General features: G+C 49.8%; 1 protein-coding gene across 3 annotated transcripts in view; it reads left to right on the top strand.

The window, feature by feature from the left end:
• The first annotated feature begins 5,066 nt into the window (after positions 1-5,066).
• LOC137423138 (cysteine and glycine-rich protein 2) overlaps positions 5,067-13,704 on the top strand; it is a 33,834-nt gene continuing 25,196 nt past the window's right edge. The window contains exons 1-2 of one of the 3 annotated variants that reach the window (XM_068109972.2): positions 5,067-5,179; positions 12,216-12,349. In XM_068109972.2, coding sequence (XP_067966073.2) covers positions 12,244-12,349 — 106 coding nt within the window. In that variant the 5' untranslated portion in view covers positions 5,067-5,179; positions 12,216-12,243. Of the gene's footprint in view, positions 5,294-8,989; positions 9,252-12,215; positions 12,350-13,704 lie in introns of those variants that run through there. The other 2 variants (XM_068109971.2, XM_078774664.1) reach the window with 2 other exon arrangements.

Below are 13,704 nucleotides of genomic sequence, written 5' to 3'. Positions count from 1 at the left end.
GTTTTAATCACTTATTACATGACGTTGTGGCGGACACAAAAGCCCACTGGCGTGGTGACATCATTCCACGCACCAAGTGGGCGGTGGCCACGCCCGAGGGGTAGGCGTGGCCTCAGGATATACACCGGGCGACCAGCCCGGAAGAGTTCAGTGTTACAGTGTAGTCTTACAATAAAGACGTTCATATGTTACCGCTTGTCCGCTTCCTCCTTGCTCACAAGCAGCGCGCGTAACGCCGCGCTTTACTGGTGACCCTCGACGTTGGATCTGCCGTAGCGATCCTTCCGAACACGACGCCATTGCAATGGCCAACGACAAGTCAATGGCGATTAAACTTCCCGAATTTTGGGAGGCCCAGGCCGAGGTCTGGTTCGTTCAAGCCGAAGCCCAATTTCAGCTTCGGCGCCTCACCAACGACGACCTGCGCTACTGCCATGTCGTCGCCTCCCTCGGGCCCGGCACGGCCGCTCGAGTTGTGTCCGTCCTTCGCCACCCACCGGACGGCCACAAGTACGAGGCACTCAAGCGGCTACTCCTAGCCACGTTCAGCCTCACGGACGACGCACGGGCCGACCGCCTCCTGGATCTCCCCGAGCTCGGTGAGACGTGCCCGTCGGTCCGAATGGACCATATGCTGTCACTGTTGGGCGACGAAGCCCCCGGTTCGCTATTCCGGGCGCTTTTCCATCGCCAACTTCCAGCGCAGGTTCGCCTCGCGTTGGCCGGGACCGGGCTAACGGAACCCCGAGCATTGGCGGCCGAGGCGGACAAGTACTTCGCCGCTTCGGACACGCGGGCGAGCGTTGGCCTGGCCGTCACGGCCTTCGACACTGCTGTTCCACAGCATCATCTTCTACAGCACGCTGAGTTTCAGCAGCATGCTGATACGCACCTCGTGAACGCCGCCACGCCCCGCCCACCGCCGCGGCGAAAACCGCCACCGCGGGGAAACCCGTCGACTCCACCGGCCTGGCGGAGCCAGCCGCGCTCCTCCAGCTCCACCACCTGGTGCTGGTTCCACGCCAAGTTCGGCCACGAAGCTCGGCGGTGTCATCCGCCGTGCTCCTTCAACAGGTCGGGAAACGCCCGGGCCGGCGCTCAATTGTGGCGATGAGCGCCGGCCGTTCGAGCAGCCTGCTGTTCATAACGGACACCTTCTCCGGGCGCCGTTACCTGTGCGACACGGGAGCACAGGTGAGTGTCATTCCCGCCGGCACGTCAGACAAGCACGCCGTGGGTGGGGGCCCCGCGCTGCTTGCCGCGAACGGGACGCCCATCCGTACGTACGGAAAACGCTGCCTCTCTCTGCGGTTTGGAGGGCAGGTTTTCCGATGGACGTTCGTCACCGCCGACTTGCCCATGGCACTGCTTGGCGCGGACTTCCTGTGCGCTAATGGGCTCCTGGTCGACGTCAAGCGCAGACGGCTTGTCCAGGCCGAGACGTTCAGCTCGCTCGCATGTGCGTTGCCCAGCTCAACGAGCGGCTTGCCAAGCGGCTTGCCGAACGATTCGGTTCCGGCCACGTTGGTCTGTACGCTTCCGGCAGCGGACGCATTCACCCGCCTCCTCGCCGGCTTCCCGGCCCTCACGCGGCCCACCTTCTCGGCGGGGGCCGTCAAGCACGGGGTGGCCCATCACATCCCCACCGTTGGGCCACCGGTCTACGCCCGGGCACGCCGCCTCGAGCCGACGAAGCTGGCGGTGGCAAAAGCGGAGTTCACTACCCTGGAGCGACTCGGCATCGTTCGGCGCTCAGAGAGCGCTTGGGCGTCGCCTCTGCACATCGTGCCGAAGCCCGGCGGGGGATGGCGACCGTGCGGGGACTATCGCCGTCTCAATGACGCCACGACTCCCGACCGCTACCCCGTCCCCCACATTCAGGACTTTTCCGCCCGTTTGGCGGGCAGGTCCTTCTTCTCGAAGGTGGACCTCATACGCGGCTACCATCAGGTCCCCGTCAGGCCGGAGGACGTCCCGAAGACGGCGGTCATCACGCCATTTGGACTCTTCGAGTTCCTGCGCATGCCCTTCGGTCTGAAGAATGCGGCTCAGGCGTTCCAGCGACTGATGGACAGCGTCCTGCGCGACTTGGATTTTGTCTACGTCTACCTGGACGATATCCTCGTCGCCAGCGCGTCCCGCGAAGAGCACCTACGCCACCTCCGCACGCTCTTCGAACGCCTGGGCCAGCATGGCCTGATTGTGAACCCCGCAAAGTGCCGGTTCGGCGCCGCCACAATCGATTTTCTGGGGCACCGTGTCACCAGGCACGGAGCCGTCCCCCTGCCGGCCAAGGTGGAGGCGGTGAAGGGGTTTCCGCGCCCCCGCACGATCAGAGGGCTGCAGGAGTTCCTGGGCATGGTGAACTTTTACCATCGGTTCCTGCCCCGTATCGCCCAGCTCCTGCGCCCCCTGCACGAAGCTCTCCGAGGTAAGCCGGGCAAAGGCGACATTACCTGGACCGAGCAGATGGACACGGCGTTCACGGGCGCGAAGCTCGCCTTGGTTAACGCCACCATGCTCGCGCACCCGGCGCCCGATGCACCGATCGCCCTCACCACCGATGCCTCGGACTATGCGGTGGGCGCGGTGCACGAGCAATGGGTGCGTGGAGCTTGGCAACCGCTGGCGTTCTTTAGCCGGCAGCTTCGCCCGCCCGAACGCCGTTACAGTACCTTCGACCGCGAGTTGCTCGGACTTCACTTGGCGGTCATGCACTTCCGCCATCTGCTCGAGGGCCGGGCGTTCACTGCCTTCGTCGACCACAAGCCGCTGATCTTCGCGATGGGCAAGGTCACCGAGCCGTGGTCGGCCCGGCAGCAGCGTCACCTCTCGGCCGTGTCCGAGTACACGACGGACATCCAGCACGTCGCGGGGAAGGACAACCCGGTGGCGGATTGCCTTTCCCGGGCCGTCGCCCACGCAGTCCACCTCGGCATCGACTATGCCCGGATGGCAGCGGACCAGGCCGCTGACCCCGACGTCCAGGCCTTGCGGACCGCCGTCACGGGCCTCCGCGTCACCGAGGTGCCGTTCGACGGCGCGGGCGCGGCCCTCTTGTGCGACGTCTCCCTCGGGCGTCCTCGCCCCATTGTGCCCGCGGGCTGGCAGCGCCAGGTGTTTGACGCCATCCACGGCCTGTCCCACCCGGGCGCGAGGGCCTCCCAAAGGCTGATCGCCGACAAGTTCGTCTGGCATGGCCTCCGGAAGGCCGTCCGCGGCTGGGCCAGGACATGCCTCGCGTGCCAGCGCGCCAAGGTGCACCGGCACACCCAGGCCCCGTTGGCCCCGTTCACGGTGCCGGAACGCCGGTTTGACCACGTCCACGTGGACCTGGTGGGACCTCTGCCCCCCTCGCGGGGTTTCACCCACGTCCTCACCATGGTGGACCGCACCACCCGGTGGCCGGAGGCCGTGCCCTTGGCGTCGACAACGGCGGCCGATGTCGCGCAGGCTTTCATCGCCACCTGGGTCGCCCGGTTCGGCGCCCCCTCAGACATCTCATCCGACCGCGGCCCCCAGTTCACCTCGGAGCTCTGGGGGGCGGTTGCGCAGGGGCTCGGGGTCCGGCTGCACCGAACCACGGCCTACCACCCCCAGGCTAACGGCCTGTGTGAGCGATTTCACCGCTCATTGAAGGCCGCGCTCCGGGCCACCCTCCGCGACGGCGGCTGGGTCGACAGGCTCCCCTGGGTCCTGCTGGGCCTCCGGACGGCGCCCAAGGAGGACCTGCGCGCATCCGCGGCGGAGTTGGTCTTCGGGCAACCGCTGCGGGTGCCGGGCGAGTTCCTCCCCGACTCCACGGCACCATGGTCCGCGGCACAGCAGCGCTCCGCTCTGCAAGAGACCGCCCAGAGGTTCGCCCCGGTGCCAACGGCATGCCACGGGCACCCACCGACGCACGTCGCCCCGGGGCTTCGCACGGCGGAGTACGTCTTCGTCCGCCACGATGCCCATCGGACACCACTGCGGCCCCCGTACGACGGGCCTTTCCGCGTGCTGGAGACCGGGGCGAAGCACTTCACCCTGGACATCGGCGGTACTCCTGACCGCGTTTCGGTAGACCGCCTCAAGCCGGCCCACCTCGATGTGGACCATCCACCGCCAGTGGCCCGACCCCCACGTCGGGGCCGCCCTCCTGCGGGCGGACCCCCGGCACCGCCCAGCCCCGCCGCCACGGCGCCCCCCGGTCCTGCACCCATCCCAGGGGCAGCCAGGGGCATCCCACCTGGTATCCCTGCACCCCAGACGCCGCCGATCGCCAGGGGGCGCTTCGGCCGGGTCATTCGTCTGCCCCGCAAACTGGCCCTCCAGGTGCGCGGGAATTCTGGGGGGGCGCGTGTGGCGGACACAAAAGCCCACTGGCGTGGTGACATCATTCCACGCACCAAGTGGGCGGTGGCCACGCCCGAGGGGTAGGCGTGGCCTCAGGATATACACCGGGCGACCAGCCCGGAAGAGTTCAGTGTTACAGTGTAGTCTTACAATAAAGACGTTCATATGTTACCGCTTGTCCGCTTCCTCCTTGCTCACAAGCAGCGCGCGTAACGCCGCGCTTTAACGTCATCATTATTGTCTTTTTTAAATTTTTTATGTTTAATTTATACTCACGTGTTTCGCTTTAACGGGATAAACTACATTAATATAACTCGAGTATACTATCCGTACTTCGTAAAATATTTCATGGAAAAAGGAATATTTGGAATGTTTTGAGTGGAGGCTGGAGGACAAATTGTCCTTCCACACAACCAGACCCACAAACATACAATATGTTAAAATTCGAGCCCTCCTTCCCCCAAACTCCATCCTGACCTCATTTTGAAAATGCTGGCTTGACTTGACTACTCTGTTCAAATTATAAAATCCTTCAACGTTTGTTTGTTTCAATCAATGAATCATTTAAAAAACTGCACGTCGATTGTACTCAAAGAACATGTACGTGGATTTGAATCGGGGAAATATGTCGTCACCAAACTGGTCGTGTAAGTTTGTCCTTTTTTGGCTTTGCTTTTGAACGATAACTGGCGCACCACGTGATAAACCGTTTCGGCAGTGGCTCCGCCCACGAACTGTGACGTGGGCGCTCGAGCGGCTATGGCTATAACGCACGGCGCGCGGTTCAACGTGCGCACTTCCCGTTCCCTGTGCGAGGCTGCCGCAGGTTAAGGATCGAAACAAGGTAAACCCGCTCGGGCCCTCCGTGTACTCACAAACCCCCCTATCCTTTCCCGATAACGCGCCCTTAAGGTTTAAACCTGGACCTCCACTTGATGTTCCTTCCTGGGTGTAACGTGTAAGTCTCCTTGTTCGAATAGCGCGAGATAAACAAGGGCGTGCCGCGGCCAACTTTCAGCTCGTGCGCTTTTCGCACCACTCGAGGGTTATTGCTCTTGTATAATAAATGAACTTTGTTTAGCAAGTTCACTCGTAAGCAGGCATTCGCTCTGGACGCCTTGGTCGCATTTGATTGGTTGATTTATTTTACAAAAAACTACCTTTTAAAATGTTTAGCAATGTCTTTGTCTTTTGGCAATGTTTTTGTAATGTCTTTGTAACGGTCTCTTCGTTATGGAAATGATTGGAGAATTTTGATCACTGACTTCATTTCCTTGAGTTTGGCCGTCCTGTTTGCAGGACTGTGGGACCGAGCAGAACTTGGAAGTTTTTAGTTTTTAAATACTATTAATGAAACTGCTTCTCGTAGTTCCCATGCTTACAAATGAGGAGCCTCGGGCAAATCGTATAACCCACTTAAGTATGAACAAGCCAATATTTGTATGAATATGAACAAATATACTATACACACACACACACACACACACACACACACACACACACACACACACACACACACACACACACACACACACACACACACACACACACACCACACACAGTAAAACTTCCTCCAACGCGGGAATACGTTCTGGGATAACATCCTATTGGAGGAGTCATTAAGCGTATGGGGAAATTGGGGATATGTTCCAGGCTCCCAAAAAACTGACCCTAAAACAGCCTTTCTTGCTTATTTTGTTTTTTTACATGTCATTGTATGGAATGGTGTAGCATTATTAAATATACATTGAAATAAGTGTTAGTATCATAATAGTACTGTATTACAAATAACTCTCCTTATTGTGAGGTGGTTGGAGGTTTGGGTGATTTGCTGGTGGATCGTGTTAAGTGCTGGTGGGAAGGGGTTGAAGTGATTCTGGTAGCTGTTGAAGTAGGCCTAAAGAATTGTTATGGGCACTTGCTTTGCCTTCTGTTTTAATTCGCTGTGAAGTTCTGTGTAGGGATTTCCATACCATCCTAATAGTCGATTCATTCACGCCATATTGCCTGGCCAAAGATGAAGCAGAAACTGATAAGTTATTCAGGATATCAAGTTTGACCTCCATTGTCATTGTTTTTCCTCGTCTGGTTGGTTCAGATTGGGTCTTTTGAGAGTCATAATGATCGACGTAAGTTCACTTGATGGTTGCAGGTTCGGGGATGGCGACAGGTGCCAGGTCGTGCCACGCGTGTATATAAATGAAATGGTAATTAAGCAAGGTAATAAGGAATAAGGAAAGAATAAAATCTTTGGGGAAGCGCCGGCCGTTTTTGTCGCAATTAATCCAGAATGTAAAATCGAACTGTGATCGCCGATGACGGCAGGTGGCAACTTGTATCGTATGTATAAATTAATTATTAATTGACCCTTGTCCACACAAGGAGTCATTTTAGCCTTGTATTTAGCCTAAGAACACCTGCTTTGTGTACAAGGGTGAAGTACAGCACAGTAACAAGGAATAAGAATAATATAAATCTTTGGTAAAACCAGCCACGATCGTGTAAATGCGAAACACACCCTCGTGTTGGGGAGGTTTTGACGCATTAATTAAACGCACAAATTGGAAACCGTGTTCGAGGAAGTCGCGTTGAAGGAAGTTTTCATATGTATATATATATATATATGTATATATATATATATATATACCTGTACATATGAACCTGTATAATATGAACCACCTTTAGATGCCGTTTTTCTCCACAGAGCAGGGGTTTGCCTTTTTGCAGGCACCTTGGTCCGCTTTTTGAAGCGATGTTTTTCGGCCGGATGCCCTTCCTGCTGCCAACCCTGTTAGTTGCCTCTTGCGACACAGGGAATTACCAGTAAACTGGTACTCAATTTGCCGACCTCAGAAGGATGACGGGTTGTGGCAACCCCCCTGGTGTTAATGCAGCGATTGACCTGGATTCAAACCCAGGATCCTAGGATCCCAAGCCAGCACCCTAACAGCTATGCCAACACCAGGCTAAACAACAATATATATACAATATACATACAATAATTGTTTACTTAGGATCCTAGGATCCTGGGTTCGAATCTCGGTCGATCGCCGAATTAATGCCAGGGGGGTTGACTCAGCCTGTCATCCTTCTGAGGTCGACTAATTGAGTACCAGTTCACTGGTAATTCCCTGTTTGTCGTTGAAGGCGGCAAAAAGGGTTGGCGTCAGGAAGGGCATCCGGCCGTAAAACATTGCTTCAAAAAGGGGACCAAAAAACAACAACTACCACGGTCCCCGAAAAGGCCAACCCCCGCTTTGCGGGGAAAAATGGCCTCTAAACGGTGGTTTTTTATACATACAATAATTGTTTACAATATGAACAAGCCAAAACCATAGAGATTGTTGAACAATGATGCGGGCCATGATTGTGGCCAACAGCACTCAAACAGTTTAGGGAACTGCATTGTTGGATTGTTTGGAATGACGTGTCAGTGTTTTCATGTGTTGAGTTCCTTTTTGTAAAATACCTGATCTGGATGAGGAAAGCTCGAGGTAAAACCAAGTGTTTAAAAAAAAACAAAAAAACTGTGGTGCTTCTTCAATTGAGAAATCTAAGTGGAATTGTAAGGAATATTCATTGTTTAGGTTTATTGTGGAAGAATGTGGTTTGGAGCTATGTGGTGTACTGTTGGGTACTGGGCAGACAATTAGCTTTTTTATCTTGCTTTGTCTGCTCCTTTTTATTTTTAAATCTTTTTTTTTTTTTTCTTCCATGATATCCCACCACTTTCCCTTTTTTTTTTTTTTTTTTTTTTTTCTTCTTTTTTTAACCTCCAAATGTTTCTGCTGCCTATATATATAGTGGCCTGTAAAAATATTCACCCCCTACCAATAATGCCACATTTACATGAATTTTGGATTATGTATAAATTAGTTTTCCAAGTGAATATTTTTATTTTATTTTTTCATAACTGAAGAGATCAAACTAAACACTGATAGTTGAAGGAGGTTACATGTTAAGAATACCTGCAAAAAACGTGTACTAATCAAAATTCACTGGTTGCAAAGGTATTTTTGGGTCCGTCTCTCGGCTCTATCAGCTTTGCACACCGAGATGGTGGAATCGTTGTCATTCTTCACGTGAAAATTGCTCTAGTTCTGCCACGTTTGATGGGGATCATCGATCCAATGGACTGCAATCTTCAAGTCTCACCATAAAATGTACAATAGGGTTGAGGTTAGGACTTTGGGCAACAACAAACATTTATTTCCTTCTTATTCAGCCACTCCAGTGTGGCTTCATCTTTGTGCTTTGGATCATTGTCCTGCTGAAATGTGAATCTCCTACCCAGTTTCAGATTCATGGCTGACTCAAGCAGGTTTCCATCAAGATTCTCCTGTGCTTTGCACCATCCATTGTCACTTCTATCCTGACAAGCTTACCAGTCCCTGCTGATGAAAAGCAGCACCATAACATGATGCTGCCACCACCATGTTTTACAGTAGGGATGGTGTTGATTGGGTGATGTGCAATGTTAGGCTTGCGCAAGATGTATGGTTTTGAGTTTAGACCAAAAAGTTCAATTTTGTCTCGTCTGACCATAACTTTTCTCCATGCCTGCAGTGTCATGAAAATGCTTTTTCACAAACTCCATATGAGCTTTTAGATGCATCTTTTCAGCAATGGCTTCTTTCTTGCCACCTATCCATAGAGGCCAGCTTTGTGAATGGAACGGGATATTGTTGATTGATGAACAATGACCCCATCTTGGACATAGAGCCTTCTGGATATTTTGGTCATTGTTGAATTTACAGTGACATCCCGAACCAGTTTCCTGCTTGCCTGGCTGCTGAGTTTGGATAGGCGACCTGATATGGGTGGTATGATGCGTTTTCCACTTCTTAATGATGGATTTCACCGTACTCAATGGGATAATGAGTGACACAAATCTTCTTACAACCCTCTCATGAACGGTACTTCGCCACCACTATGTCTGACTTCTTTGAGAACCTCCTTGGTCTTCATGTTTGCCTTGTTGGTTGACCAAGTGAATTGTACCTTAAAACTCCGATAAGTGGGGGAGCTTAATTTTTAAGTTAAACCACTGATTACACACTGGTGAAACCTATTACACTTGTTTTATAACCTTCTAAACAAATAATTTCCCCCTGAAGTGATTTGGGTTTAATTAGGCAAAGGGTTTGAATACTTATGTAATTGAGAATCATTGAGAATTCTCTGTTAATCTAACTTGTTCATATTTTATCTGCATATTTTAGCTTTACAACTTTAGAGTACCTTGTGAAGACACTTAAGTTTGTTTTGAAAGCATCATGAAACTAGATGGCGTTCATGGAATACTTACCCTGTTCTGTCAACTTGGTGTGAGCCAACCCTTCTGTTTTTTTGTTTTGTTTTTTTTTGATCCAATATGGCTGCCAGACCACGTGAGCGATTACATCATAAATTTATAATCTCTAATATAATTGTTGCATAGATCACCCTGAAGCAATTTCAAACGGATCAGACGAAGCATTGTCCCTGTCCCTGTCAGCGTCATGTCATCATGTCATCATGTCATGTCATCAGATGTGGCATCATTAACATATGTTATTCCCCAAGGGGGAGTACTTGACAATGAGCCACATTTCTATTTTTTCCATGGGGTGGTTTTGGAGATATGGAGGTGCAACATTTTTCGACTTTCAAAGATGGCGCCTGCAGCACGTGACCTATGACATCATGATAATCATTTTTAAAAATTATACAGGAGGTGTCACTCCTATGGTCCAAATTTTGTGTCCATCGGACTACACTACTCGCAATAAGTTGGGGATATTGGCAGGTTCTTCGGTGTGGTTGATTTTGTGTATTAATTATGTTGAAAAAAGTTGTTGGTCCTAATTCTATGGTTATTAATGAGTGAAAAAACACAGCATTCTTGATTTCAATACCCTAATGGCCTTACCCCTATTAAAAAAAATAGTCACTCCCACAATATCCCTAACTTATTGTGAGTAGTGTAACAGTTGCAGAGGAAAAAAAAACTTTTCATACTGATCAGATCAAGCATTGTACTTGTCGAATTATGACGTCATTATGACGTCATAATGAAGGCACCGATTGTCATATCTTATTCCCCATGGGGAGTACTTGACAAAGAGCATTTTCAACTATTTCCATTGAGTGGTTTGGGAGATATAGAGGTGTAACGTTTTTCCAAGATGGCGTCCATACCACGTGACCTATGACGTCATAATTATGAATATAATTCTACAGGCGAAGGCGCTCCTATGGTAAAATTTTCATATCAATCGGACCACCGATTGCCGAGAAAATGAATTTTTTAAATTCAGACGTGCACGCCACAAATACGCACGTACACTACCAAATCCCCAACCCTGCTTTTTGCTTCTCAAGTGGCGTCAAAATGTGAACTTTGGAGGGTTTGAATACTTTTATAGGCCACTGTTGGTGTACTTTATTTCTACAAGATTGTGTGAAGCTCAGACGAGACCATGTAAAAGAAAAGTAGCACACATACCTGTACCTTTTTCTAGTTTGTTTGTTTATCGGCCCAACTACCACTGTCACATCGGTGCTTTTCAGATATGGTGTACCGTCCAGTCGATGAAGTATCGCTGTCCCCTGAACAAATTCCTGCTCTAAATTGCAATCGTAGTACTGTCGGTGTAGTAACTTCAATAAATGATGCACGCTGTGGGCCCCAACCATTTCATTTGTTCTCGGTCCAATATGCATACGATGTGAACGAACATGTCTTGACTTGTGCCTTTTATCTCTCTGCTTGTGTTTTCTGAATGCTGCGATATTGGTGTACCATGTATTATATATATATATATATATAACCACCTTTAGAGGCCATTTTTCCCCGCAAGCAGGGGTTGGCCTTTTTCGGGAACCGTGGTTGTTGTTGTTTTTTGGTCCCCTTTTTGAAGCAATGTTTTACGGCCGGATGCCCTTCCTGACGCCAACCCTTTTTGCCGCCTTTAACGACAAACAGGGAATGTATTGATATGTATTGATAATACATATTTATTTTGATTCGATAATACATTGATAATACATATGTATCCCTGGTGTTGGGCTAGCGGCTAGGGTGCCGGCTTAGGATCCAAGGATCCTGGGTTCGAATCCCGGTCGATCGCTGAATTAACGCCAGGGGGGTTGACTCAGCCTGTCATCCTTCCGAGGTCGGCTAATTGAGTACCAGTTCACTGGTAATTCCCTGTTTGTCGTTAAAGGCGGCAAAAAGGGTTGGCGTCAGGAAGGGCATCCGGCCGTAAAACATTGCTTCAAATAGGGGACCGAAAGACAACAACAACCACGGTTCCCGAAAAAGGCCAACCCCCGCTTTGCGGGGAAAAAATGGCCTCTAAAGGTGTTTTTTTTGTTTTTTTTTTAAATCACCACAAAGAACATTTATTGGATTTTATAAAGGCCTGGCCTTTGCTTCCTGTAAAGTTGGTCATGCCTTCATTTTGAATATGATTTTCTCAACTCTTACTATTTGTGGATTGGAAAAAGGGATGAATCTAAGGTCAAAATTTGCATCATATATAATTAATTATAATATATATAATTAATTAATTAACATCATATATAAACATATATAATATATATAAAATTGAGTACCAGTTCACTGGTAATTCCCTGCTTGTCGTTAAAGGCGGCAAAAAGGGTTGGCGTCAGGAAGGGCATCCGGCCGTAAAACATTGCTTCAAAAAGGGGACCGAAAAACAACAACTACCACGGTTCCCGAAAAAGGCCAACCCCCGCTTGCGGGGAAAAATGGCCTCTAAAGGTGGTTTTTTTATTTATTTATATATAAACATAATTTCATCTTATTCCACTTTCCATTCATGCAAAGGTCAAAATGAATGCATTTTAAAATGTAACGACCAAATACCCACCAGGAAACGGGCTACAAGATTATCGAGCAGCATGTGGGGTGGTGGAAATCCTTGTGGTGTCTGCAATGAGAAGGTTTACCATGCAGAGGAAGTGCAGTGTGAGGGGAGTTTCTACCACCGGAGGTGCTTCCTCTGCAGTGAGTCCTTGTCTTCTGTGATTTATTTATTTATTTTCGGGTGGGGGAGGAGTGGTTCGTTTCTCATCTTGAGGTTGAAAATGGGTTTCGCAAGGCTGACTGTTAAACACTTATTTAAGGTAATAACATGAGGAAACCTATATTCCCCTTTATGATTTGTATGGCCCTCTATGCCTAGCACCATTTGAATTTTGAGAATTGACCGACCAATAAGCATGGTGTTGGCCTAACGGTTAAGGTGGCTGGCTTAAGATCTTAGTGTCTTGAGTTTGAGCCTCTGTCATGCCATTAAATAACACCAAGTGTGTTGACTCAGCCTGTCATCCTTCTGAGGTCGGCGAAATGAGTACCAGCTTACTGGGAAGAGTGAGCCATTTGAGTATCCTGCGTCGGAGTGGCGACCCGTTCAGGATTGTGTCCCCTAGCCGAGGAAACTCCTTCTGCAGCCCAATGCATCGGAAGATGCAAAATGAGTGGTCTTCTTCAACCCACCAGCCCTTGATCGTAAATTCCCCAGGCTTGGGTGGTCAAGACACTCATGGTGTGTTGGATTTTAAGCAAGAAGCGGAAAAAAAACTGTGGTGAAACAATCCAACTATCCATTCTGTTAGTGTCGTGGCTCTTCCACAAACCTCGACTTTGTATGCAGTAAAAAAATTAACATGTTGAACTTTCTTAGCGGACCCCCAGTAATGCAGGGAACCAAACCCCCCACCCTTTCACCAAGGGTTTTCCGTTCCCCTGTTGAAAAACATTGGGTTGAGTTGATTCTGTGACATGTGAAATAGAGTACCATCGGTGTTGATCTTGCCAAAGATGAGGGTCTACATCTTTAATTTAATAGTTGAAGGAGCCAGGTTATCTTTCCCACTTCCAGATGGAATACAAATCTGAGTTTAACAATTTAGAGGTTGTAAAGCTGTTCGTAGCAAGGTACTGTGAGGAAACTGCCTGAGATTTGTAGCAGGTACTCGTCATAAAGGAAGTGGATAGATAAATTCCCAGAATGTGCCAAGAGACTTTGAGAGGCCAATATGGGGATGTTACTTTGTTGTTTTTGATTTGGATAGTGGGATTGTTAAATTACATCTTCTGAATTTATTGAATGTCTAAGCTGAGTTGGATGGCCCCACAAGGGGGTGGCATGGGATGGGGTTTCTATGGGCTGGCATTTCTATACTTTATCCGTAAATCTTTGGTATTAGACCAATTTGAAGTCATAATAAAAATATTGCTTGGGAAACACTCTTGGCATTGTAAGGTGGAACAAGCATTATGCCGAGGTCCCCCGTCAGTGAAGTGATGAGTTGACAAAGTGGAAGATCCAAGGCGGCCATCTTGGATTTTGACGTGGC

Source organism: Myxine glutinosa, chromosome 3, assembly GCF_964187855.1.
Source record: "Myxine glutinosa chromosome 3, kmMyxGlut1.1, whole genome shotgun sequence".
Taxonomy (NCBI): domain Eukaryota; kingdom Metazoa; phylum Chordata; class Myxini; order Myxiniformes; family Myxinidae; genus Myxine; species Myxine glutinosa.
The sequence above is the reverse complement of the archived record's forward strand: the minus strand, read 5'-3'. Positions and strand labels throughout refer to the sequence as shown.